Below are 27,555 nucleotides of genomic sequence, written 5' to 3'. Positions count from 1 at the left end.
ATGCCTTTAGGTTTCCTCTCACTGCTCCTCCTCGCAGGTAAGCTCTGATAATTCTGTATAATGTACAGGTCAACTGTGAAATATTTTCACCATTATTGAAAACGGCACCGATCTTTTGAATAAGTGAAAAATTAAATGACACAGATTCACAACTGCAAAATGAGGAGAAAAATATAAATGGTTTAATTCTATAAATTGTGAATGATAATAATGATAATAATAATGATTATGATAATATTAATAATGATAATAATGATAATGATAATGATGATAATGATAACAATGTTTAACTGTTTTTAAAAATCCTTTAGCGCATTGAAGTGTGATTTAAGGATGCTCTAAAACTCTTATATAATAATGCAGCTGGGAAAAAACATTGAAATAAGTGCCGTGTTGAACATCTAGATGAATTATTTCTTTATGAACTGACTGTGTGATCTCATGAACTTAAGAACCTTTTTTCAAACAAATGTATTTCACAGCGTGAGGACATGAGCTCTAGTTTAGTCTCACACTGTGTTGTTGCTTTGGGATTCACCTGTTCTACTCCTGAACAATCAGCAAGTTATCAAAAATGATCAAAACTGATAACTTTTATCTCCACCAACACAATAATGACCATGGATACCCAAGCCGGTCCTGCCTTGCCAATAAACCCCTGCAAAACATTGAGTCTGCTATCACCCACCGTACCAGAGGCCGGCTGCGCCTAACGTGAACTCCTCAGGGAAATGTAAGACGGTCTGTGGTCACTGATGTCAGCATTCATAAGACTTGTTGCGTCTCCTTCGGGTGATGGATGTGTGAAAATATCAGGAATTAATAAACACCTCAAGTGTTTTTTAAAGGCTGGGGCCTCATTTAAAATGGAGTGCGTAGGATTCATACTAAAAGTGCACGTACGCCCAAAAGCCGAAAATGGCGGGCGCAAAAAAAAATCCGGATCTATAAAACCGCATGCACGCAGACTTCCACGCAATGTTCCCTTTATGAATCACAGTCCACCTGGAAAGCTGCGCAGCTGAATCCGCCCCATATCCCGCCCTCAACACGCCCATAAACCCATATGGATGAGCCTACTGAGCATGCGCAGTGGCTTCCTGCAGCCTGTTAGGGATGAATGCGTCAGAATGAATGAACGTGTCGAGCCACCGTGCCACTGAATTTCGCTGAGATCTGAGATCTAGATGTTGTGGATGATGAGGAGAGAGGACAGTGAAACGAGATTATTTGGTGGTCACAGTAAAAGTAGAAAAAGTATATAAATAGTATAAAATAAAGCGAGTGAGTGGCAGCACGTCGTTGCTGCCCGTTAGTGCCACGATCGCACGACGCAATTTCCACTGGGGGCAGGGGGGACATGTCCCCCCCACTTTTCAAAATGATGTATTTGTCCCCCCCACTTTTTACAGTTTAAAAACTAACGGTAGGCTCAGCAAATCATCAAGACACTCGGGACAGCGGCCTGGCAGCCCCCGCTCCCCCTCCTCCCTCCCGTCTCCCCTCAGAGCTGCTCTAGGCTGTTTTATGGTTCCGCGTTATACCAACGCAGAGCCTACGGCGTAGGGTTCGCGGCGACGCGCACCTACGCCGGACCCTACGGCGTAGGCTCTGCGTTGGTGTGACGCAGAACCATAATTCCGGCTTAAAAGTAAACAACATGAGCGCACGTACCCGTGCATGACAGGCAGACACACACGGGGAGAAGGGACTATTTCTTTAATTTTAATTTTTTTTAAAACTTTATCCTTATGAACGCAATTGTTATATAGTCCAACTTTCCTTATTTTAATCAGAACACTTTCTTTTTTCCTCTTCGGCGTTGAGTAGTGGGCTCGGAGCAACCTGCAGATAACAATAACTTGGGGTTTATTGATTCTTGTACAGTTAAGGAGACTACAATTTTGTAGGATTTTCAATATACCGTAAGCCCCTAGGTTGTTATTGCACTTCCACAGCTTTACAGATGCCAATGCTGAACAACAGCAGGAGGCACCACTGACAGGAGACCCAACGCTGAATACAGGAATCCTTTCAGCGCTCACAGAGGCTTCCAGTGCAATAAGAGCTGTAATTTGATTCTGATGGCAGGAAATAATGTATTTTTCTCAGAAAAGGAAGACACTAAAATAGGCTAATTGTAATAAATGCAACTTTCTGCTTACCAATTATGTTCTCAAGAACCACAACCAATGAAAATTGCCCTTCAATTTCAGAGTGAAATGTTGCAAACTGAAAAGGAAATGCATGCTTGATGACATGAAACACAAGGATGCTGCCTAAGAGGCACGACATGTTGTTCAAGTTGACTAATATCTGCAGCCACATGTGGCCTCTTTTAGTCCATTTAGATATGACTGAAAGACAAATAAATGGGGCTGACAAGAACCCCAGACCTGAATTTGAAAAGTTGAAAGTTGAAAAGATCATACATTTTTTGTAAAATAAGTTATACATATTTTTGGTTTCCAGTAAGCTGTGTCTAAAATTTGGAGATTGGTATTTGTAACTACATCATTAACTATGATGGATCTAGAGAGGATTGTGTTTGATGTGCCAACTAATTTTAGCAACAAGACCCTGATTTTGGTCCAAAATGTCCATATTTGACGGGACACCCTAAAGTAGCATTGTTTCAAACTGTTTTAGCTCTTCACGTATGTGTTGTTCATTGGTAGCTACTGGTCGTTAACCACTAATGAAATGATGAAATTATCTTGATTTACCTGAAATTAAAAGACAAAATACCTTTCGTCTATTTGTGACAATTTGGGACTTCATCAAATCTAAAATCCAGATTTTTCTATTGTTTGTTTTTTAGTAAGTTTTTACAGAACCTGAGAAAAACCTTTATTGTCCCCAGAGGGGACAATGAGGAACATAAATCTCAGTAAAAACAAATGTTTAAATGTCAAAAAGAAAACATCATGAAGAATATTGTACGAATACTCAACCAATACGGACTTTTTACAACACCGTGGTCAATATCATGGTACAACCTTTTCTTTTTTCTTTTTTTTTTAGCTAATCCTTTGTTTAAAAGGGACCTATTTAGCATCTAATACCTATTTTAAACAGACCTTGAATGTCTTAAAAACAAGCTTTTGATTGTTTTTGCTAAATAAATTAGAAATTCAGCCTAAACCATGTCTTTATCTTCCCATTCTCTAACATCATTATCTATGCAGGATTCTGAGTGGGCGGGGCTATGATAATGAGGCTCTGTGCTGATTGGCTGCCTGAATGACGCGATACACCGCTACGAAAAAAAAATGGCGGAAGCTCCGGCCGGCGGAGTTAGTTGTGGGTGTGGTTTCATGCATCGCTTCCGTCGTTACGTAACGACAGGAGCAGAATCTGAGCGGCTCGTGGATCCACATCACACTGGATGGATCATCCGGGCAGCTGTACAGACACTGCAGAATTTGGTTGCTTTCCTCCTTCTCTGAGTTGGCAGGCTGAGGGGAGACCACTTTATATATGTTAAAGCAAGAGAAAACGTGTTTTTCACAATAGGTGTCCTTTAAGAAGAAATGAACAAACAAATAAAAAACCACAACAATGAATCGTCATACAATCTGGTGACTGGAAGTCTGATTTGACACTGAAAAAAATTTGTTCTTGTTTTCTTTCAGGTGGAAATGCCTCCAATTCAGAGTCACGGGAGCTTTATGATGAGCAAGGGATGTCTAATCTGACCTTTGGTGACATACTAGGTACAACACGATCAAAGATTCTCATAAATGAATACTGCCACATGGTGGTAGCACATCTCAAGCAAGGTATCCATCCATCCATCCATCCATCCATCCATCCATCCATCCATCCATCCATCCATCCATCCATCCATCCATCCATCCATCCATCCATCCATCCATCCATCCATCCATCCATCCATCCATCCATCCATCCATCCATTATCTATACCGCTTTAGGTCAAGCAAGATATCTTAAGACACAATTAACTGCATCTCTAATGGGGAAAAGGCGGTATTACAGGAAATTAGGACCATAATCACTCAGCATAGTAGTGTCAGTGGCTTTTTGTCAGTACAGTAAAGCTACTTGACCCATGTGGTCATAAGTTGTATTGCTACATCAAGTGGCTTTAAACTCAGTATCATAATAAAAAATATCAAAATCAAGTCTATTGTTTTTCTAAACAAAAGTGAAATACGTTTGAGACAAACTTTACTGAAAGAAGTTCATCCGCTGAGAAATGTACAGATGTGCGCCCAAGAAATTATTACAAGTTATATTAATAATTACCATATAATAAAATAACATTTGGTATGTTATTAATATATGTTGAAAAGAAGCCTTGTATGTGCATGAAAATGAACAGCTTTTTGCTCTCCTCCCAGGATCCTTCAACCCGGATAATTTACCTCCGATCTTTGAAAGAATTCGAGGTAAAAACAAAGACGTCAAAAGAGAGAAATTGCCTGAATGCTGCACCCATGCTGCGTGTTGAATGAATGATGTTTGATCAAAAGTGATGACAGTTGAGAAAAATATTGCTCACATCAACTTTCAACTGACCATTCACTGAAACAATAAATGTACGGCTCTGTTGAAAAGGAATTTGAATGCAAAATCAATTAAATCTTGCATAACTGGTTGATTTGGTGCCAGCGTGGGGTGTACTACTAGATTTGCATTTCATAATGTCCTTTTAGTGGCGACAATCCCCGGCTGTGTGGGATGTTTAGCCGGAGATTTGCTTTTCAAAATAAACAATAGTGAGGCAACATGCTTACTCCCATGTCCAGACGGGTATCTAAAGCTCTCGACCACATGGAGTTTGATTTATTTTAATTTCCTGGTTATTAATCTGCTCACTGATACAGATATGTCTTCATATAATTTCAGGAAGAGTAAACTCTTCAGAGGAATGCAGTTTTCAAGCCATTTTAAATTTCCTCGGTCTGACCAGGAGCAGCGACAAGTTTACTGTCAGCCGACCTGTTAAAAGCCATCGTCATCTAACTTGGGTGTTCCTTGAGATGAAGATCTATGCCATACTGGATGTGGTGAGTTGCTGAGATAACAGAGTTTCTTCCAACAGAGTTGCATTCCAGGTGTCGCAGGTGTGAGATGTGACTATCAAGATAATACAGCCCCTTCTAATAAGATGACCGGACCGATCCCTCCAACGCCACCCACAAGGATCTGAAGGGTGACTTGTATGGAGCTAGAACAGTCTCATAATTCACAAATGCACAGGACAAGTTTTACAAATGCACAGAACGATTTGCAAATACACACACCGTTTCACACGTGCACAGGACAAGTTTTACAAATGCACAGACCGATTTGCAAATACACACACAGTTTCACAAATGCACAGAACAATTCACACGTGCGTAGGACAAGATACACAAATGTATTTTTGATGCACACACAAATATAACCTGATTTACACATGTTTTTTTGTCTGTGAGTTGCGCTGGATTTGTGTGTGAGTTTTGAGACTCCCCTGACGTGACTAGATCCACAAATAGGTTTTTTTTAACACGGAAGGATCTGCAACCAATCAGATGTCTTCATTTGTTTCAGCCAATCATAAGAGCAGACCTACGTGGGGGACGATTTACTCGCAAACCAATCAGATTAAAGGGGCGGATACACCTGCTGTTTGAACTGCGTTAGCGCTGTTCACATAGAAAAGTGATTAATATTTCAAGTTAGTGGAGTAAAGATAAATAAACACCAACAGGAGATACAAGATAAATAAACAGGATGGAGAGGAGATCACTGCTCTGATTTTCTTGTGATCTCGGTAAAGAAAACAGCGCGATCGGAGATGGTTTGTCGGGCTGATCAACCAGAGCCGCCAGCAGACTGCACTCCAAGTCCTGCCGATGCAGCAACTGATGAGAAACAGCGGAGATATTTATGTATTTGAACTACAGGTGTCTTTCAGGAGAACGAGCCTTGACGGGGGTGAATCTTGCTGCAGGTCTCGCTCTGGCTCTGGCCGCGAGTGGCGCTGGTCCCGGTCAGACCAGCTGACCACAGTGACCAGACGTGGAGGTCAGAAACAAGCAGCTGTTATCCTCACGTTTATAATGTGACATCGCCACAGAGACAAACATGTGTCAAAACAGCGGCGGCAGATCAACACATTCCCGGTGCAGAGTCATGCATGGGAAGATGCAGCCGTGATGATGCTGTTCGGGGTTTAGTCCACCGATCATCAAACATCTGAGCTGGATACAGAGGTTCTTCGGTTATCAGTCGACTGATACCGACTTTACTCCAGATATTTCGGTCAATTAATCTCCTGACATGTGCGTGCTGCTCCACCTGCTGCTGCAGCTCGTCCCCGTCAGGCAGCGCAGCAGCTCTCTGCTGTCTGTCTGGTTCTGAGCTCAATCAGCGGGACAGTAATACTTCGTGAAACCAAACAGAGCAAATATACAAAAATCTCCGCTGTTTTTCATCATCAGTTTCTGCATCGGCAGGACTAAGAGCTCTCCCGACGGCTCTGGTTGAACGGCCCCACAAACCATCTCCAATCGCGCTGTTTTATTTACCGGGATCACAAGAAAAGCAACAGATCTCCTCTCCATCCTGTTTATTTGTATTTTATCTTCTGTTGGTGTTTATTTATCTTTACTCCACTAACTTGAAATATTAATCACTTTTCTATGTGAACAGCGCTAACGCAGTTCAAACAGCAGGTGTATCCGCCCCTTTAATCTGATTGGTTGCAGATCCTTCCGTGTTGAAAAAAACCTATTTGTAGATCTAGTCACGTCAGGGGAGTCTCAAAACTCACACACAAATCCAGCGCAACTCACAGACAAAAAAACATTTGTAAATCAGGTTATATTTGTGTGTGCATCAAAAATACATTTGTGTATCTTGTCCTACGCACGTGTGAATTGTTCTGTGCACGTGTGAAACTGTGTGTGTATTTGCAAATCGTTCTGTGCATTTGTAAAACTTGTCCTATGCACGTGTGAAACGGTGTGTGTATTTGCAAATCGGTCCGTGCATTTGTAAAACTTGTCCTGTGCATTTGTGAATTATGAGACTGTTCTAGCTCCATAGACTTGGTCCATTTTTCAGAGCTGTGGGGGACACTAGCTGGCGCCACCCTACCCTGGTTAATCCAAACATGGGCTGAACGAACAAGCCTGGTGGTACACACCCACTAAACCTCAGTTACCACTATTTTAGTTTACTTCACTTCATCCTAACTAATCCTAATGATACCTACATTTGTAAATACATTATACTACTGTACCATCTATACTGTCTGCCCTCATTTCAGATACCGCTATGATGAGGATTCACCACAGCTCCAGTCAGTGTCGGCCACATCCACCTTGGTGTCTTGTATAACAGTGTGTGTGTGTGTGTGTGTGTGTGTGTGTGTGTGTGTGTGTGTGTGTGTGTGTGTGTGTGTGTGTGTGTGTGTTTGTGTGTGTGTGTGTGTGTGTGTGTGTGTGTGTGTGTGTGTGTGTTTGTGTGTGTGCTGAATCTGTTCATATTCAAGTCTCAAAGAGTTCACTGATGCTAAAACAGTTCACACTTCAAACTTCTGAAATATATCAATGCTTGGGTCTCTAAAACCATTGCTCATGTCTTTCCTTCTTGGCATTGTTACAGCACATGGCTAAATGTATTTTTTATTGCTTATTAGTTTTGCTTAAATGGTAGCAAAAGAGCTGCCATGACAGCTTTAATTATTCATCATAAGAGTGTTTGTTAGTGTTTATTTATAGCATTCATTCACCGGCCGCTTAATTAGACAGGGTGTTACCAGGTGTTACCAGGTGTGTTGGTAATTGCAGTATTTCATTTGTGTTTTTTACATGTACTGTATTGTTTAACTCACAGAGAGAGATTGACCAGACCTTCTTGTCCTACATCTGGGTGTATTTGGTGAGTTTTTGATTTATGCAACGCCTCAGTCTGACCTCTCTGTCGTGATAAACCAAAAAGTCTTTGTTTTCATCTTGTGCTTGCTTCTTGATCCTCCGTGTGTAGCGATGGCACAATGAGCACATTTGGTGGGAACCAGAGAAGTTCTGTGGGATTGAACATATATTAATTCCTACTAAAATGTTGTGGATGCCAGATCTGACCATTGAAGAGATGTAAGTTTGAATATATTTGTGGATTCACATCCAAACAAACATCCACCTGCAGTCATCACAGTACCACTGGAATGCTGTATTGATACATAGGGATTACACATATATACTGTACTACCTGGACTTGTTCTGCACGGTGCGCTTCAAGAGAGCGTCGTGCCTCTCCTTGCCAGGATTAGTTGTGTAGTTTTTCAATATGAGCTTTGCAAGAGTTTATGTTGGAGAAATGTACTTTTAATTTCCATTTACTGTGGTTGTCATGCTTGATAAGTTCATTGTCACCCCACTATTTCGTGTAGTCCTGTAACCAACTGGATGGTACCCAGTTAACCAGTAAGGCTGCAGTAATACCTTATAGTGTGTAGAAAACATTTTATAGGCAAAGACCACGCAAGTTATCATCAGTAAAAGTACTATGCCAGAATATTATACACTCACTGGCCACTTTATTAGGTACACCTTGCTAGTACTGAGTTGGACCTCTTTACCCTCAGAACTGCTTTAATCCTTCATGGCAGAGATTCAATAAGGTTCTGGAAACATTCCTCAGTGAGTTTGGTCCATATTGACATTAAAGCATCACGCAGTTGCTGCAGATTTGTCGGCTGCACATCCATGATGCGAATCTCCCGTTCCACCACATCCTAAAGGTGCTCTATTGGACTGAGATCTGGTGACTGTGGAGGCTGTTTGAGTAGTGAAGTCATTGTCATGTTCAAGAAACCAGTCTGAGCTTCATGACATGGCGCGTTATCCTGCTGGAAGTATCCATCAGAAGATGGTCCACTGTGGTCATAAAGGGATGGACATGATCAGCAACAACACTCAGGTAGGCTGTGGCGTTGATACAATGGTTGGTATTAATGGGCCCAAAGTGTACCAGGAACATATCCCCCATACCATTACACCACCACCAGCCTGAACCGTTGATACAAGGCAGGATGGATCCAAGCTTTCATGTTGTTGACGCCAAATTCTGACCCGACCATCTGAATGTGGCAGCAGAAACTGAGACTCATCAAACCAGGCATCGTTTTTTCCAATCTTCTGTTGTCCAATCTTGATGAGCCTGAAATGTTGTCTCAGTTTCCTGTTGTTAGCTGACAGGAGTGACCCGGTGTGGTCTTCTGCTGCTGTAGCCCCATCCGCCTCAAGGTTGGACGTGTTGTGCGTTCAGAGATGTTCTTGTGCATACCTCGGTTCTATCATCTGTGCCCACAGAACTGCTGCTCACTGGATATTTTCTCTTTTTTGGACCGTTCTCTGTAAACCCTAGAGATAGTTGTGCATGAAAATCCCAGTAGATCAACAGTTTCTGAAATACTCAGACCAGCCCGTCTGGCATCAACAACCATGCCACGTTCAAAGTCACTTAAACCAACTTTCTTCCCCATTCTGATGCTGGTTTGAACTGCAGCAGATCGTCTTGACCACGTCTACATGCCTAAATGCATCGAGCTGCTGCCATGTGATTGGTTGATTAGTGTGGCAGGGTGGAGAGGTTGATGGGACACGCGCACCTGTGTCCCATCCGCCTGAGTGGCTGCAGCTCTCCACCCTGCCTGCCTTTATAAGGCAGAGCTGGACAGCAGCGAGGGGTCGGAGGAGCTGCTGCTGGTATGCTGAGGTGCTTGTGCACGTGTTGGCGGTGATTTGGGCAATAAAGAGGGTTCTGCACAAAACTCTGTGTCTCTCCATCCTGTCGGTCGGGCCCCTGTGGCACTCACACTGCTACACTGGCGCCTAACGTGGGGCCCGATGGGCGGAGAGGCATGGAGCGGGCCCTGGACACGCTCGCCCAGGCCATGGCGGACCTGGCCGCCCTGCGCCGGGACCAGGGCGGGCATCAGCTCGCTGTGCTGGCGGCTTTGATGCCCGCGAAGCGACCTATCCCTGCGCCACGCCGGAGGGTCGCCGCAGCAGCGCGGGAGGAGCTGGCGGCACCGCAGCTGGGAGGCCGGGAGGCAGAAGCTGCGGCCAGGCGACGGCTCCCGAGGCGGCGGGACCCGCGGAGCGACCCATCCCTGCACCCCGTCTGAGGTTCGCCGCGGCAGCGCTGGCGGCGCTGCAGCCGACCGGCCGTGAGGCAGTCGCTGTGGGCCGCCAGGCGACGGCTCCCGGGACGGAGTCCGCGGCGGAGACGGAGGCGGAGGGGGAGACGGAGGCGCAGCCGCCAGCGACGGCGGGTCCCGCGTAGACGGGGCCGGACCAGCGGCCAGAGCAGGGCGTCACGGAGGAGGCGGTCCTGGACGCACCAGCTCCAGAACGGGGCTGCGCCGTGGAGGAGGCGGTCCCGGAGGCGCACTGGCAGCTGGCACGGGGTCGCGTCACGGAGGAGGTGGTCCTGGACGCACCGTTCGGCCCGAGGCCACCATGGGCCCGGCCCCGAGAGCGGCTTCCACAGCGGTCGGGCCGACGCCGGGGACGACCCCCCCGACCGGTCCGCTGGTCAGCCCAGCGCCGAGGGCGGCCTCCCGACCAGGAAGGCCCGGGGGGTTCCGGGCTTCCTCTCCCGCGCCGAGGGGGCGGGGGGGGGAGTAGGCTCGGCCAGACGGACCCCGGCTCGAGGTTGGCGTTGGGGGTGTGTGGCAGGGTGGAGAGGTTGATGGGACACGCGCACCTGTGTCCCATCCGCCTGAGTGGCTGCAGCTCTCCACCCTGACTGCCTTTATAAGGCAGAGCTGGACAGCAGCGAGGGGTCGGAGGAGCTGCTGCTGGTATGCTGAGGTGCTTGTGCACGTGTTGGCGGTGATTTGGGCAATAAAGAGGGTTCTGCACAAAACTCTGTGTCTCTCCATCCTGTCGGTCGGGCCCCCGTGGCACTCACACGGCTACAATTAGAGATTTGTGTTAACGAGCAATTGGACAGGTGTACATAATAAAGTGGCCGGTGATTGACTTTTTGACTCTTGTGTTGTGAAATGCCTCTGAATTGTCTGAAAATGTAGATTGCATTAAAAAAATAGACTTCATAAAAGTAAACTGTAACAGAACTGCTTTATTAAATGTGTCGCAATTTATAGTTTGTAGGTTTAAAAGACAGAATAAACAGTGGTGAAGATTAAAACCTTTTATGTGTATTTGCTGTGATTTGCTGCCATTCAGGACGGAGCAGGATAAAGCCTCTTCAAGCCCATATTTCAACATCCAACATAACGGCTTGGTTGAATTCAGAAATGACGAGGTGGTTATCAGCACATGTAGGATGCATGTTTTCAGATTCCCCTTCGACACTCAGAGCTGCAACCTCTCATTTAAGTCTATCATGCACCCTGGTGAGTCCAGAACATGTTGGCTATACATGAAAACCGTGAATACACATCAGATGGATTATGTCTTCCTCACAGATGCTTTGGTTTTCCATTTCAGATGATGAATTAAAGTTATACTACAACAACAACAATTCAGTGATCACCGAATGGTCTCGAGAAACGATGCAGACGCAGTACGAGTGGCTGTTCATCAGCATGTCAGTCACCGACAGAACTGTCAACCAGTTTGGCTTCAACCAGACGATGATCATTTACACTGTAAGTATGTTTGTATGCAGACAAACATCAGTAAACCTTAGGGGTGTAACAATACACTAATCTCACGACAAAACGAAGAGGGAGCACACGCTCTGGTTTTGTTCTACTGCACCTGTCCTGTCTCCTGTCACGTTTTTTAGAGGGACTTCGTCATAAATTAGTAGTCCAACATACTTACTGACAAAATAAAAAAATACTTTATAACCTGTGAATAACTGAATGCCCATTCCTTATATTTTGCTGATCAGCCCTGCACAATTTTACAGTTCTCAGGAAAAATACTAGAACCCAAGACGAATCCCCTGTATGTGAAAACATTCTAATTTTGATTATTATTGAACATAGAACTCTACATTTACATTTGTATCATAAAAATTCTGTCTCTTGTTTTATCCCCATAAATCCCCATCGGTCGGACATCCCTCCTCGTCTTTCAGCTCACGCCAGCGAGTGAACGCCGGGCCAATGTTTATTCTTGTCCGGGCATTTTTTTTTTTTCTCCGGGCATTTAGCTTGTTACTCTCCCGTCTTTTTTTTTCGCCTCTTCCGATAAAACTTTTATTTTCTTCGTTTTTTTCGCTGCTTCGGCCATGATACCAGCTTCTGCTGAGCTCTGCGCTCCACGTCCCGCCCATTTTCGCCTTGACTACGAATCTGGAAGGAGGGGGAAGTGACGTATGCCGTAAAGCAGTCAAAGCCGTAAAAATTTGTAGTTTTTTAGTGTGGAAGGGTTCCTACCATGCACCTCAAAGTTACATAGTGCCAGTGAAGGCGATACAGACCCCTCAGACCATGACAGAGGTGTCATTAAACCTGTTGTAAGTTGATCTACCATCACAATGATTCTGGAAATATTATATTATGGTGGAAAAGTTACATAGTGCTGCTTTAAAGCAGCAAAATTATGTAAATGTAAACAGATTTTAAGGTCAAAGATAAAGTTTAATTTTAAAACAAACAATGCAAAAATTAAAATAGTCAGTTAAATCAAGTAAGAGGGCAAAAGGGCAGGTGCTTGAACACTGCCTAAAGTCCGTTGTGGCATCCTCTTGAAAGTAAAGCAAAAATGAAACACTTCCATTTTTCACATTTTGATGTCTGTGTACATAATCTGTCAGAAGTTGTTAGGAAAGGAACGGCTATTGAGAATAGTTTTGCTTGACTATTTTATTAATTTACCTTTTTTGTGGCATTATGAGCACATGTCAGTTAGTCTTCAGGTTCGGGGTAACGCTAAGAGCAGGACAGTCATCCATGACGTATCATTTCACAGATCAAGATGAAGAGGAGGTCTCTCCTCTATATAGCAAACTTCTTGCTGCCCATCTTCTTCTTCTTGTGTCTGGACTTGGCGTCCCTCCTGATGTCTGACAGCGGCGGCGACAAGATTGGCTTCAAGATCACGGTCCTGCTCGCCGTCACAGTGATGCAGCTCATTCTCAACGACATCCTGCCTTGCTCCTCAGACAGGATTCCACTTATTGGTAAAGAGGATCAAAGTTTTATTACGCTGCACTTTACATGAGCAAAAACACACTGATGTTACTGATGCTATCGGGTCCTGGCAGCGATCTACTGCATCGGGATCTTCACACTGATGCTGCTCAGCCTCCTCGAGACCATTTTGGTGATGCATCTGATCGATAAAGACAACAAGACAGACACAAAGCAAAGAGGGAACGAGAAGCAAGTGGACAAACAAGGTAACAGCTGTTTTAAAGGTGAGACCAACTACAGTCATTAACCTCAGATCTGAACACCTCAAACGATTGCTGATCAATCCATACTACCATTAGTTGATTATTTAATGATCTAAAAGGTTTTGATGTAAAAACTTAATCACTGATGACTTCATGTACAATTTTTTCAGAGATTAAGAAACTTAGTCTCTGTGTATCGGATGTGTCGGATGGTGAAACCCCATCTGTTGACAGAGAGGTTAGAGTTGTGATTCACTTTAAAGTCGACAGTTTGTAGCCTCTCGTTGTCCAGGAGCTTGACTTCAGCCGTCCATCTCAAACACGTCTGCAGGGCAGCAGCCGCCACTCAGAGGTGTCCCTCGTCCTGGAGAAGGTCTCAGACGAGCTGGAGGAGATCAGGAGAACAGTAGCTCTTCTCAGCGGGAGGAAGGAGGAGGAGATGCCCGAATACTGGACCGAGCTCGCTGGAAAAATCAACAAGGTTTTCACAGTGTTTTATATTATTGCATCTATTCTGTTTTTAGCTGTAATCTTTACTGTGTGGATCCCAACAAATGAGTATTAAAAAAAGAATAAGTGAGCAGACACAGTGGATTTACTCCTTCACCATCTGTGATGTAGTTTCCCTAGTAGTGTAGTCTTTTAAGGCATTTGAAGGATATTGACGTTATACTGTATGCTTATATCAGGTGATGTTATGTTACACAATAATTAGCATGTGTGTTTCTGTGGTTATGTTATGTCTGAATTTAAGATGCTTTGTGTGCTGGAACATAAATGTTTGTTAAATAATTGACTCTGTGGAAATAAAAACATAGCACGAAGCAGTTGTTTGAAATGAGTTTACATTAAAAAAAAAACAAGTAGTTAGATTGAGGGCAGAGAGGATCTATCATCAGTTGTGAACATAGAGACGATAAAGTGGATGTGCATTACGTGGGGTAATACTGTGCTCGACAAGCCATAACTCAAGGGTAGTCAACGGTTTCCACAGACCTTGGTCATACTTTCTGCTTTCTCAAAACTTTCAATTACAAAATACAAAGATGGCAACCATCAACTTTGGAAATATGTGATTGATGTTGGAGACAATGTGCTCCCGAGATTTCTCCATTTGTTTATCAAAAACGATTCATGAGATCTAAGTGTTAGGTTCCTAAATCATCATAACATAAATTCTTAACTTAGGAAAGACACAGAGACTGTGGAATGATTTTCAAGGCGCTTCTGCAGAAGTCTGGGGAGAAGTCTGAGGAGCTTCAGGGCAACACGGCCCTCCTCTTAGAGCTCGTCAGGCCTTCTCACAACTTGCTCTCTGCAGGCTGGCGCTTTTATTCAGCAAGGATGACAGGAATGACCATATTTGGTAAACAGACTGTCAATGTATAGATAATGGACAATGAACAGATGGAGAACAGACATGGTATCAGATGATAGTTAAAAGGTCACACCTATGACTTTTCAGTTAATTAGCAACTTATCTTGTGGTGTGAACAGATTGTCCAACTTACAATGGGATAGTTGTTGGACAGCCCAAACTCAGGAAGGGCTGCCCTGTCATCTGTTAACATGTGATAACCAGCAGTCAGCTTAAAGTCTTTAAGAAACACGAAGGTCAAAGGGGTCAAATGGGGCCCCTTCTGGACAACAGGAAGTCTAGTGTGGGTCTTGAAACAGATGCGTGCAGGCTAACCTTACAATGGGACAGTTGTCCCAGGATAGCCCAAACCCTTAACGGAACACAGGAAGGGCTGCCCTCATCTGTTAACATGTGATAAGAATGTGACAACCAGCAGTCAGCTTAATAAGCTGACCTTAATAGGCCTAAATTCTGATTCTGGTAGTTTCATAATGACAACTTAATTCAAAACTTTGATTAATCTGACATTTCCCTCCTCTTTGTCATTTTGAAACTTCAACAGTAACCAAAATAAAACACTCCAGTGTCATCGTAAACATACAGGTAATGAAAACACAGAAAAGTACAAAAACAGTGATGAACGGATTCATAATTTTAGTCATTATGTCAGCATGACTCAGTAATGAAAAAGTTAATTCCATCTCTCTCGGACTCCTCTCCAGCTTGTTGTGCAAGTCAGTTTGACTAGTCTTCTTCTTCTGGACAGCAAAAGGGCCCGTCCTGACGGAATGATGACGTTTCACCACTCGGATCAGGATCTGGTCTCCCATTTTCAGCAGTTCCTGCTTAGGAGAGAGAGAGAGGAAAACCAGCAGCCCACAAGAACTTTTGAACATTCTCATGTACATTCCGACTAATGGCCGTCATTCAGGCCATGGCTTTCTTGAGCCTTAACTTACCAGGCCATTAGTTCACTCCAAGAACGAAATCCATATGTACAACTTCAAATGGATAGGTCCTTTCGCGACACTGACCTCTTTTAGGCCTCATATTGCCTTACATGTTGTATCTGCAACATGTCGGAAAGCTCCCACAAAACATTTTTAAAGGGTATTTAGTATTTAATCCTCATGATGTATCATATGTACCCTTACTCCCTCCTGTTTGAGCCATAGAAACTCCCTATGGCTCAACTTAGCCACCAGGGGGAACAGATTCCTTGGAAGCACCAGTTTGTCTCGCAGCATTATTTCGCATGCCAACAGGGGTGGGGGTTTCGTTGTCATCAGACCCCCTCCTTGTTGACCTTTCCCTGGAAGGGTCAGGCTGCCAGAGTGGGACAAGAGGTCTCTATGTCCTTCAGATCCCCCCTCCCATCACCAGATTAGAAGGGGCAAAACCTTTTAAATTCTGTCTCCTATCTGAGTCAAGGACCACAGAACTCTTCTGTTTCAAAACTTTCTTACTTCAACCCAAGTGGTTTATGGTTTTAGTAAAGTAACACCACACAAAAACTGTCCGTGCAGCAACTCTCCTGCAACGTAAACAGTAGTCTTCAGTGAACTTATATATATATATATATATATATATATAAACAATGAGTCACAGTCACAAAACATCGGACTGAAAGGAGCATTCTATCAAATAATGCCTTCTCAACTGTTGTTGAGCTATATTTTCCCCAAATCAAAAGAAATGCCAGAAAATTGTCAGAAAATTGTCAGAAAAAATGTCTCCAGATGAATCATATAGTCTTCAGGAGATTCTTAATCTTCTGTTTGCATGCTGCAACGCAAATGCATGCTCTTCTATGAAGACTTATAGAAGTCTTAAGAAAATTGTGGGATAAATTCCCATGCGTAAACTACACATAGACAAAAACCCACTAACATTAAACACACACTTCAGATCATCTGCATGTGGGTTTGTGTGTCAGTGCATATGTGTAAATTATTTCTCCTCAAACTACACTAACCAAACTCAATTGGTGCATTTCAGATGAACTCCCAACCTAAATGATAGCAACACTGATCACAAATGTACACATTTTCAATGTGAATAACCTGGTGTGCACTCAAGGTTCTTCTTTTCTAAAAAGTTTGTTCAACGGGTTTATTTCTCCTCCATACAACCCTTTCTGTGTAAAATGTCACTGACATGTAATTGGCAGTAGGCTAATGAACACACCCTTCCACTGTATTCTAAAAATACAGCGGTGCTCATTTTACGGGACGAAACCCATTCTCTGAAGCTGTCAATCATCAGTATGTGACTTCACGACAGACAAAATAAAAATGATTGATATGTTTCCATAACACATGTAACAGTCAACCCAATCATGCACAGATCATACTCGCAAATGGCAAGAATCACATTTCCATACAATCCGAGTCAAATACAGCATTACAAAGGTAATCTGCAAACATTCGAATGGTGAATTAACCCAATTTGAAACTTCTATGATTCTATGCCTACATTCATGGCTTAGAATGATAGAAAAAACTATATTATTCCATTTCTATGTTTTTTCCTAGAGGAGAGCTTCACCTCTGAAAACCCCCCTTTTTCCAGCAAACAAAAAGTTCTCTCCTTCAGACACAGACTGCAGCCACTCCCAGGCTGGAGCATGTTGTCACACACACAGACACACAGACTTGGATCATGCTGCAGCCTGCAGCAGCCCCCACTTCTCTCCAACTTCACGTATCTTTCTTTTACCTTTTTCTGTCTCTTTCCAATTCCCCATCAAAACCATATCTCTTTTAACATTCTTTTACAGGTTCGCAATTTTTTTCTTTTTTTCTTTCTCTCCTGCTAGAACCTTGTCCCGTTTTGGACATTTAATCAGTTTTCCTTTTAGTCTTAAATTAGTCAATTTTCTTCTTTTTAAGTTTCGTATATTATTTCGCAAGATTTTGTCTCAATTTTTCTTAAGTTTGAGGGCTTTTCCCCATCAATTAAGCATCTTTTAGAGATTATTTAGGCATAAGTTTCAGCTTAACCATGCATCGTCTATGTTAGCCAGTTCTTTTTGCTTTCTCAAGTTTCTCTCAGAACACAAATTTCTTTTTTTTTAACAGTTTGGTTTTAGCCTGATCTTTTAGTGAACAATTTAAATTTTGCCTCACAATTTTGGAAACCCCACATTGAACAGACAGTTTCCTGTCATAAACATCAGACAAGACAAACATTAGACAAACATAAAACACAACCATTAAAAATCATTCCAATAGAAACCTCTTCTCGTTATTCTGTACTTTAAAAAGTCCCCTGACTTTAAAAAGCCGGTCCCCTGACCGATTTAGATGTTGGTCTTACGCACTGCTCTTAGGCTAGTATTTTTAAAATTCCCCTGACTTCAAAAAATCGGGTCCCCGACCCGCTGCCAAACACCGTTTTCGCTAACCTTCTTGTTAGTATACACAGAAATTTCACTAAAAAGAGGTCTCTCACCAGTCTCCTAGTGCCTTCCCCTGGCTCGGAAATCTCGTCACCTGGACTTCCTGGAACAGCGCAGACCAAATCTGGGCCCCGTTCCTGAAGTCAGAACGCTGTCGACAGATTTAGATGGCCCGTTGAATCTACGCCGCCCCAATCGTCAAGGCTCGAGAGATCCCGGGTTTCGGCACCAAATGTTAGGTTCCTAAATCATCATAACATAAATTCATAACTTAGGAAAGACACAGAGACTCTGGAATGATTTTCAAGGCGCTTCTGCAGAAGTCTGGGGAGAAGTCTGAGGAGCTTCAGGGCAACACGGCCCTCCTCTTAGAGCTCGTCAGGCCTTCTCACAACTTGCTCTCTGCAGGCTGGCGCTTTTATTCAGCAAGGATGACAGGAATGACCATATTTGGTAAACAGACTGTCAATGTATAGATAATGGACAATGAACAGATGGAGAACAGACATGGTATCAGATGATAGTTAAAAGGTCACACCTATGACTTTTCAGTTAAAAGGCAACTTATCTTGTGGTGTGAACAGATTGTCCAACTTACAATGGGATAGTTGTTGGACAGCCCAAACTCAGGAAGGGCTGCCCTGTCATCTGTTAACATGTGATAACCAGCAGTCAGCTTAAAGTCTTTAAGAAACACGAAGGTCAAAGGGGTCGAATGGGGCCCCTTCTGGACAACAGGAAGTCTCATGTGGGTCTTGAAACAGATGCGTGCAGGCTAACCTTACAATGGGACAGTTGTCCCAGGATAGCCCAAACCCTTAACGGAACACAGGAAGGGCTGCCCTCATCTGTTAACATGTGATAAGAATGTGACAACCAGCAGTCAGCTTAGGGTGCGTCCCAATACTCCCCCTCGCCCTCCTTTTCTTCCCTAACCCTAACTTTTGCGCGTTCCCGTGAAGGTAGTGGTGTCCCAATTCCTCTTTTCACCTAGGGGGAGGGGGCATAACGAGGGCTAGGGGCTGAGAATTTGATAACACACTACAGTACCTGAAGATCTAACTGTTATTTTCTTTTCAGAACATAATCGACCCTCCATCCTCACCGGTGTCCTCTCTGACAAATTCAGAGGAAAGCACAGAGGTAATTTTTATTTATACAGTGATAATGAACCTGGTATGATGTTGTGGGTGTGTATGATAGTCCAGTCATGTGTGTAATCAACATGTGTATCCATCTTTTTTTTATCTCAGAACACTTTGGAAGACGCCAGCACATCGGCCTCAAGCTCTGCCTCACCAGCTGGAAGAGGAAGCTGGAAGCTTCAGGCATCAGGTCCACTTTCCCCCCGATCCCCCCAAAAAAAGAAACTCTCTATGCAGGACTTCCTTCAAGCTGAGGCCGCCAAACAAGACAGAAGATGTCAAAAGAATAGAAGAACACATGGACAGGATCCTGAACCTTTTAGAGAAAATGATGGACCAGACACCTCATCAGCAGTAGCAGCACATACACTGCAAACCTTTTTTTGTACATATTTCTGTGCAAATTTTTTTATATGGAACAGCACCTTTCTTTGTTCTGCGTGCAATGTTTACTTTTTTTCTTTTTAAAAATGTTATTTGAATATAGCAAATAAAGCCTTTTTTACTGCGGATTCTCTCACTATCCTTATTTTACTATTGATCTTGTTGTACAGTTTATAATTTGAGACATTACCTTACTTTGAGAAACCCCAGAAGAGAAAACTGTTGTGAAACAAGTTTTATTAGACAATTTAAAAGTATTTCCAAGTGAGTAAAACCACACAAGTACAAAACTATATGAAGAACATATGGACAGGTTCCTAAACCTTTTAGAGAAAATGGTGGACAGGACACCTCATCAGCAGTAGCAGCACATACACTGCAAACTTTTTTTTTTGTAAATATTTCTGTGCACATTTTTTTATATGGAATATAAGTGCCATATTAACAGCGCTACAGCTGAAATTAAAACAGCTTTTGGCTCTCAGCTTCCTGATCAGGGTAGGGATGGAAACGAGGGGTAGGGGGAGAATTGGGACAGGCACCTGGGCCAAGTGCCCTAGATTTCAAGTGCCCTAAAATCTCCCCCTTCTTTTTTAGGGCTTAGGGAAGAAAAGAAGTGCGAGTGGAGAAAAGAAGGGCGAGTGAAGTTGAATTGGGATTGGCCCTTAATAAGCTGACCTTAATAGGCCTAAATTCTGATTCTGGTAGTTTCATAATGACAACTTAATTCAAAACTTTGATTAATCTAAGGGCCCGATTTACTAAAGGTTTGCGTGTGTTAAAACCTGTGCAAACTTGACAGCACCCGCAAACCAAAGTGCCAGCTGATCTACTAACAGCGTGCAAAGAGGATTGCGTCTCTGAAATGCGCTAAATTGCACACGCAATCCATTTAGTACTTTTGCCCTGATGAATAGTCAATATGGGGCGTAACCGCCAGAGAGCGCTAAATACTGGGAGGGGAAGATGCAAATTGCTCCATTTACCACGCGCAATGAGATTTACCAAACCTGAAAGTTTTTGTGCGTATTGTGATTGCGTCTGTATTTAATACGTTCGAAAGGAAGGTGCTAATCTGCTGCTGCTGTTATTGTGGCAAGGAGGCGACATCCAAAATCAAAGAATACGCAGAGAGATAGTCTTTATTCTGCTGCATGCTATTTTAAAAATGGTTGCACAAGTTTTATTAAAGGCCACTTTTTCTTTAGTTCTTCGCCTTATATCTTGCCACCTTCTCTTATTGTGCCCCCCTCCACTCGCCCACAAGCAGGCCAAGCCTTTCTGCAAAACTTTGTATTTTATTGATTATTTATCTTATTGAACGTGAAATCATCCTTCGTAAATTACATTTAATTAAAACCCGTGCTTATTAATCACAAAACACAGGTTAAACATCATGACCAAATCCGCTCCGACCCGCTGTGTCAGGATCAGCGCAGAGACTGCAGCTTCGCCTGAATTATGGTTCTGCGTTAAATCGACGGTCATATGGTCCCGTCTGTCACACATTTACTGTCAGTGTTTGCTATATAATATATAATATTTGCAATATACTGTGGACATCTGAATAAAAACTTAACTCATAAATAGATGAATCAAAGCGCTCTCCAGCTCTGTGTCTGATTGTCTTTTTCTCCTCAGATCATGCCGAGCACCGCCGGGTCACGCAAACCCAACCAATTCAATATTAAAATCAAATTCAGTCCTGTGGCCCGTTTTTCTATTTCGTATTTTTGATCTGTGCCTAAAATTGAAATATGAAAAACCAGACGTTTTTCCGTTTTTTGTGTTACCAACTGCATTTATTCTATCGCAGGTTTTCTCCGATATTGCGTTTCTTTTGGTAATGTTTAAATTTCTTTGCTGTAGTTCATGAATGTGTTTATTTGCCTCTTCCACTAATATCTCTAACTCCAACTCGTCAAATTTCATTTTGCGCTTGTGACTTGTGACTGTGCATTCCATCCAGACTCTCCATGGCGCAGATCTGCGCTCGCAAACCTTAAGACGCGCAACACCTCATTTAAATACTGCTGTTTGCACCTGTTATCAATTGCGCAAGCAATCTTAGTTGATCACCCGCAAACCACACAACAACAGCACGCGCAAACTTTTTCAGTGCACACGCAATTTAGTACTCTTTATTTAGGATCTTAGTAAATCGGGCCCTAAGTCTGATGGTTGATTGAACACAATAGAACACAAATCAGTAAAAGGTTGCTGAATTGACATCACAGTTCATACCTGCTGGGACAAAATTACCTCCAGATCTGTATCTTATGCATCATTCAGCAGGACAAAAGCAGGAGAGAGACTATCGGTGTGTGAAGGGGCTTTGTCTCTTTAGTGTTATTTTGTACTTCAGCAAACTTGAGCCTCTCTCTGCAACTCCTAGATTATTCCCGTCTGGTTCTCTCGAACCATGTGGAGACGTGGCTCCATGTGATGGACATAAAAAGGACATCAAAAATACTGAGTAAGCCTCTTTTTTTCTTTAAACAAGAACTGTATTATTACATTTGATGGATCATGGGATCATGAGAAAATTACCAGTAATTTAACCAGCACTGTCTCATAAGGACGCACTTCAGACACCCTGATTCCTTCTGCTTCCACTCTCCAGCTGTGCTTTCATAACAGCAGACTATCCTCTCTGCAGAGTGCAGATGCTTTACAGACCGGCACAATCTGAAGATGGTCCCCTTCCTCAAATGTGTGGTCCATAGTGAAAGCCCGGTCTGTGATGTTTCTGGTCCCTGACTGCTTTATTCAGATGGCCTCAGTCCCCCTGATGCTGCAGCTGGAGGCTCCTCCAGGCCGCTGGGCTGAGCTACAGGTTTTGCGGTTTAACATCCAGTCTCAGCCTCTTCCACCTCTAAACCTGATGGTACTTGATCTTTACCTGCTGGGAAGCGTTTATAGCTTGCTTGTCAGTTGGCCCGGTTGGCAAGGGGTTCTGTCAGGGGCCCGGACACTGGAGTCCGACAGCCAGACGATTCCCACCATCTTCACACCCCTGCTACACTCTTCTGTATCTCCAGCAGACCCGTTTGAGCCTGAACAGGGGTTGTAGCAGGTATAGAAAATGTATGGATATACAAAGCATTACATTTATGTATAATTCGACACGTGTTATTTTGATTGGCTAGCTGTGACCTCTGACTCTTGAAGTGTAAATAAAGACCTAACACAACATCATCATTTATATCTTAAAAGGAACACAAGACTGTTAATATAGTTACGTGGCAGGCATCTAGAGCAGAGAGTGTCTGCTAAATGTAGTGATCATTTCTGGCAGTGATTTTACATGTAAAAGAGGACTTTCTGTTGTAAAAGCTCGTCTGCAGCTGCCGGCGCCGGCTGAAGCCGGCAGGGAGCCACGGCGGCCCAGATCAGGACCAAGCAGAAGTCCTCCAAGTGGACATCCTTGTTTCGATGTTGCTTCAGCACCAATGATTGAATGACTGTTAAGTAATTTGAATGACCATCATATGAGAGCCCACACCATCTAAGCTAAATAGGTAATCCTGACGGATATCAAGTGGTCATTTTCCAGCCAGCTTCCCAGGCCTGTTTGCTCCACCCATTTGCAACATGATGCCGTGCAGTTCGAGGAAAACGAGTCTCCAGTGGATTTATGTCTGACGTCAGGGTTGTTCAGTTGTTTTTCTACAGTCAGTGGTTTTTGCATCCCCTGTCAGCCACACTGCTTAGCATATCACACATAATAAAACAAGGATCAGCTGACCTTCAGACTTTGTCTGTGCAGTTAAGTGGAGAGAAATACTCTTCTTTTTTAAATTCAATTTTATTTTGAATCATTTTTGTTTCCCCTTTTGAATTCTTTGTTAAACATAAGACAAAGCATTAGCTTAACTTCAAATCCACTCACAGATTTAGGATGGTTTCTTGAATGAGACCTGCTGTGTGCGTTGTTTCTTCTCAGGTGGACGAAGTGACGGCTCACAGCTACAAGAGCGTCGTGATGATCAAAGGATTTCCCTCCTGAGCTGATTAATTTAAAAACAAAAGACATCAGCACTAGATCATCATAATACAACTGAAAGTATTAAATGTGTCTGAGCATGAATTTAAAAATTAAATAAACAAAGATGTGTACTTTTCTGAAAGATGGAAATGAGTCTGATTCAGTGATCCAAGATCTTCATGGTGATCATCTGATGTCCAATCAGAGCCTTCAAGTCTCAGGTACAAAATAATATCCAGGCATCTGCTACAACCATCATAATGTTTCACCTCTTTGAGATGATTTTGATGATGTGCAGATTAATAAAGGTCATAATTGAGTCAGATGCCTAATACTGAAAAGAAAACATGTGTCTTTTTCTTTCAGGTGGAAACACCACAAGTAACGAGGTTCCCCATCTTTACAACAAAATGTTGAATGAAAGTTCTGACACAAAAGGTGGGAACATTCACTCAGGGGGATGAGATCATTCGCCTGACTCCATTATTGACTAATTCTTGAAACTGACCACAGGCAAGAAAGTGGAGAGAGCTTTCTGCTCTCAGATTTAAATTAACAAGGATGAGCCTTTAAAATCCCAAAATATGTCTTCGTTCACCGGACTCCCATTCAAAAATGTCCACTGCTTTCATGAAAAACATAATTATTGCACTTATAAGTCATTATGGAGACATCAGAGACGTTAGGCTACATAATATGTTAATTATGTTATGTTAGATTATAATTATTTTCTGAATTTCTGTAACAGCAAACTAGATATTGTAATATGAGACTAGCTACTTTAAAACCATGTTGAGGAGAAAAGAAATGAGGAACATTATTATATTATATCTCTTCTGACTGGAAAGAAGCGTCTTCTTTTCTTCAAAGGGCTTCTATTGTGAAACATGTGCACGACCAGTATCTGCAACAGCAGAACGAACAAAGTCAAAGCACTATTTTAGAATATTAATGTCTTAATCCAGCACAACAAAAGGATAAATGTATACAAAAAATCTAAAACATTTGCAATTTTCATTAATGGGGAAAATTAGATGAAGCCAAAAGAAAAGAGTTATAAATGTTTCTTTAGATGACAACAGATCTTGTTGTCAGCGCAAAACCTATCGCAAAGAGAAACCTGTATTGGAAACACCTATAACTCGAAAAAACCTTTTTTTATTTTGATGAGGTGGTTTTTCTGATGTGTTTATATTCCAGGTTAATGCAAAATTGTGTGGAAAACACGCTGGATGTGACATCGTTGGTCACATGACCAGATCATATTACCATCTGAATTGTTAATCTGCTGCCTTTGTCTTCTGTTGACCATTTTCCCAACAGCAATAGCAATCACTTGTCCCATCTTCATCAAAGTCTTTTTCTTTTTCTTTCTCTTGAAGAAAAGTCTTGCAGGAGGAGATTTCACGAAAATTACACTAACTCGTAAAACACTGTTCATAGGAAACACCTGACTCCCGCAGTGATACATTCTTGCAATTTCAGAATTGTCGCTTTTGTTTTGTGAAAAAGAATAATGGAAATCCACCTTTTGAAAGCACATAACGCCTTTTTGGAAGGGCGCGAAGACACACAGTTCCTTGAATAACCACTAGAGGCTGGCTCCGAAATTAGACCCTCTCCTTTGATTGCCATGTTAAAATGTCAAACTGTGCATCAGATATAAATATACTTACAACCTAGAGCTAAACATAGCTTTGGCTTTGCTAGATTTATTACCCACGATATTTGCACAACGGAGGAGTTTTTGTTCACCTTACGTTTGTTGGTGGATTTCTGGGGTGAAGCTCAGCAAAGCTGCTGTGTGATGGAGCAAACGGCAGCAGCTGCTTTTACCCCCAGATTGAGGTCACTAGTTGAGGGGGGCCAGAGGATGAACCACCCTTCCACCCCCAGGCCCTTCCTGGTTAACCTGGTTAACCTGAAAACGGTCTGGAGAGACCCTTTGGCCACCACACTACAAAATCTAATTATCAAGAAAGTAAAAAAGCCTAGTTCCAAGAAAATTATTTTAGATTACTTGGCAAATTTTAAGAATTCTAGTCAACAAAAGGTTTCTTACCCTGTTGACAAGGATATTTTTGCTTAAAATAAGACCATTTTACAATTTTTTATTGGATATTAGACTTATTTCTAGAGCGTCTGCTTTTGCAGTGGAGACTAAATATAGCTGCAGGTGGTCAGCAGTCAGCAGTTTGCAAGTTCTGCTGTTACTCACCCAGAGCTCCTTGTTTCACCTCAAGCAGGACAGCGTGACATCCAAAACCTAGACAGATGGACAACGTTAATCAGTATGAGTATCAGGCTTTAACACTGTGGATGACATCCAAGAGGATGTCGCCCGTTCATTGTAGGACCAGAACTTGGTCATCTCAAACGCATTAGTACTTCTTGTCTTTCTGAATTCATGATCATTTTCAATGAATATTTCCGTTTTACGTATATTTAGAAGTTAATTCTAGAGGATGCTGTAAATAAAACTCTGCTCTCACACTAGACACAAGTTTAACAAGGTTCCTTGTTAAAATCCCAGTTAGGGTATTTCTCTGTGGTGCTTGCATGTTCTGCCTGTTCCTGTGTGTTTTGTTTGGGTTTTTTTGTACCACTGCTTCCTCCAAGAGCCCAGAGGCATGCGTGTTAAATTGATTAATGATTCAACACATCCATATGCGGGTGCAAGCATGCGTGACTGGCCTTGTGATGGACGGGTGACCCCTGCAGGGTGCTGCCACCTCTCAACCAATGACGGTTGGGATGATCTCCAGCTCAACGTCCCTCTGAAGTGGGTCAATCGGCGATGACGGGTGGGTGACTTAATTATTGTACTACATATCGACTCATTGTGGGTGCATAATGAATAAAAGGCAGGAAAGTGGAAGGTTATTAGTTTAGGCTCAACCTTGGGACATGGAAAGATAAGAAGCGGTTGGAGCATGGGAACTCACAGAAGATAATACATTTATATTAATCAGTATTTCAAAAGCATGTGGCTGACAAGTGTGCAACCTGATCTCACAAAAATCCGTGAAATGCCCACGACCTCTCACCACTATTTTCCGTGGCACCAACACGGAAATGGTATAATTCCGTGTGAGCACCACGGATATTGTACCTATGTGAAGTCAATTGGATCCGTTGTCGTGATATATACACGGATTATTACATTATTATTATGCATATATTATTCTTTATTATAGTTGCTAAGTTATGAGTTTTTGACGCGCAAGTTACTGTTTGTTACTGTCAGTTTGTAAAAGCATGTTTTTAACGCTGTTTTAAGCCGGTCTTTGTATGATCGAAGCAGGAGTCTGGTTCGCATTGCCGGCAGTAAGTCAGACTTGTTCCCAGTGCATGTTGGACTCCGGCAGGGCTGCCCTTTGTCACCGGTCCTGTTCATAATTTTTATGGACAGGATTTCTAGGCGCAGCCAGGGGCCGGAAGGGATCCGGTTTGGGAACCTCAGGATTTCCTCTCTGCTTTTTGCAGATGATGTTGTCCTGTTGGCTTCATCGGACCGGGACCTCCAGCATGTGCTGGGGCGGTTTGCGGCCGAGTGCGATGCGACAGGGATGAGAATCAGCACCTCCAAGACCGAGGCCATGGTTCTCCATCGGAAAAGGGTGGCATGCCTTCTCCGGGTGGGTGGAGAAGTCCTGCCTCAGGTGGAGGAGTTCAAGTATCTCGGGATCTTGTTCACGAGTGAGGGAACAATGGAGCGTGAGATTGACAGACGGATCGGTGCAGCGTCCGCAGTAATGCGGTCGATGTACCGGACCGTCGTGGTGAAGAAGGAGCTGAGTCGAAAGGCGAAGCTCTCGATTTACCGATCAATCTACGCCCCTACCCTCATCTATGGTCATGAACTTTGGGTAGTGACCGAAAGGACAAGATCGCGGATACAAGCGGCCGAGATGAGTTTCCTCCGCAGGGTGGCTGGACG

The 27,555-nt window shown here is 43.0% G+C and overlaps 1 protein-coding gene across 1 annotated transcript; it reads left to right on the top strand.

Annotated features, from left to right (window-relative positions):
- On the top strand, positions 1-16,086 carry LOC133419112 (5-hydroxytryptamine receptor 3A-like). The gene is made up of 12 exons (XM_061708124.1): positions 1-37; positions 4,873-5,037; positions 7,856-7,896; positions 8,002-8,111; positions 11,214-11,383; positions 11,478-11,638; positions 12,912-13,122; positions 13,207-13,341; positions 13,509-13,576; positions 13,670-13,819; positions 14,527-14,628; positions 16,018-16,086. The coding sequence occupies exons 1-12, from the start codon at positions 1-3 to the stop codon at positions 16,084-16,086; spliced, it is 1,419 nt and encodes a 472-aa protein (XP_061564108.1).
- The last annotated feature ends 11,469 nt before the right edge of the window (positions 16,087-27,555 follow it).

Source organism: Cololabis saira, chromosome 19 (genome assembly GCF_033807715.1).
Source record: "Cololabis saira isolate AMF1-May2022 chromosome 19, fColSai1.1, whole genome shotgun sequence".
NCBI classification, from domain to species: domain Eukaryota; kingdom Metazoa; phylum Chordata; class Actinopteri; order Beloniformes; family Belonidae; genus Cololabis; species Cololabis saira.
Note: the sequence above shows the minus strand (reverse complement) of the source record. Positions and strands in the feature narration are given on the sequence as shown.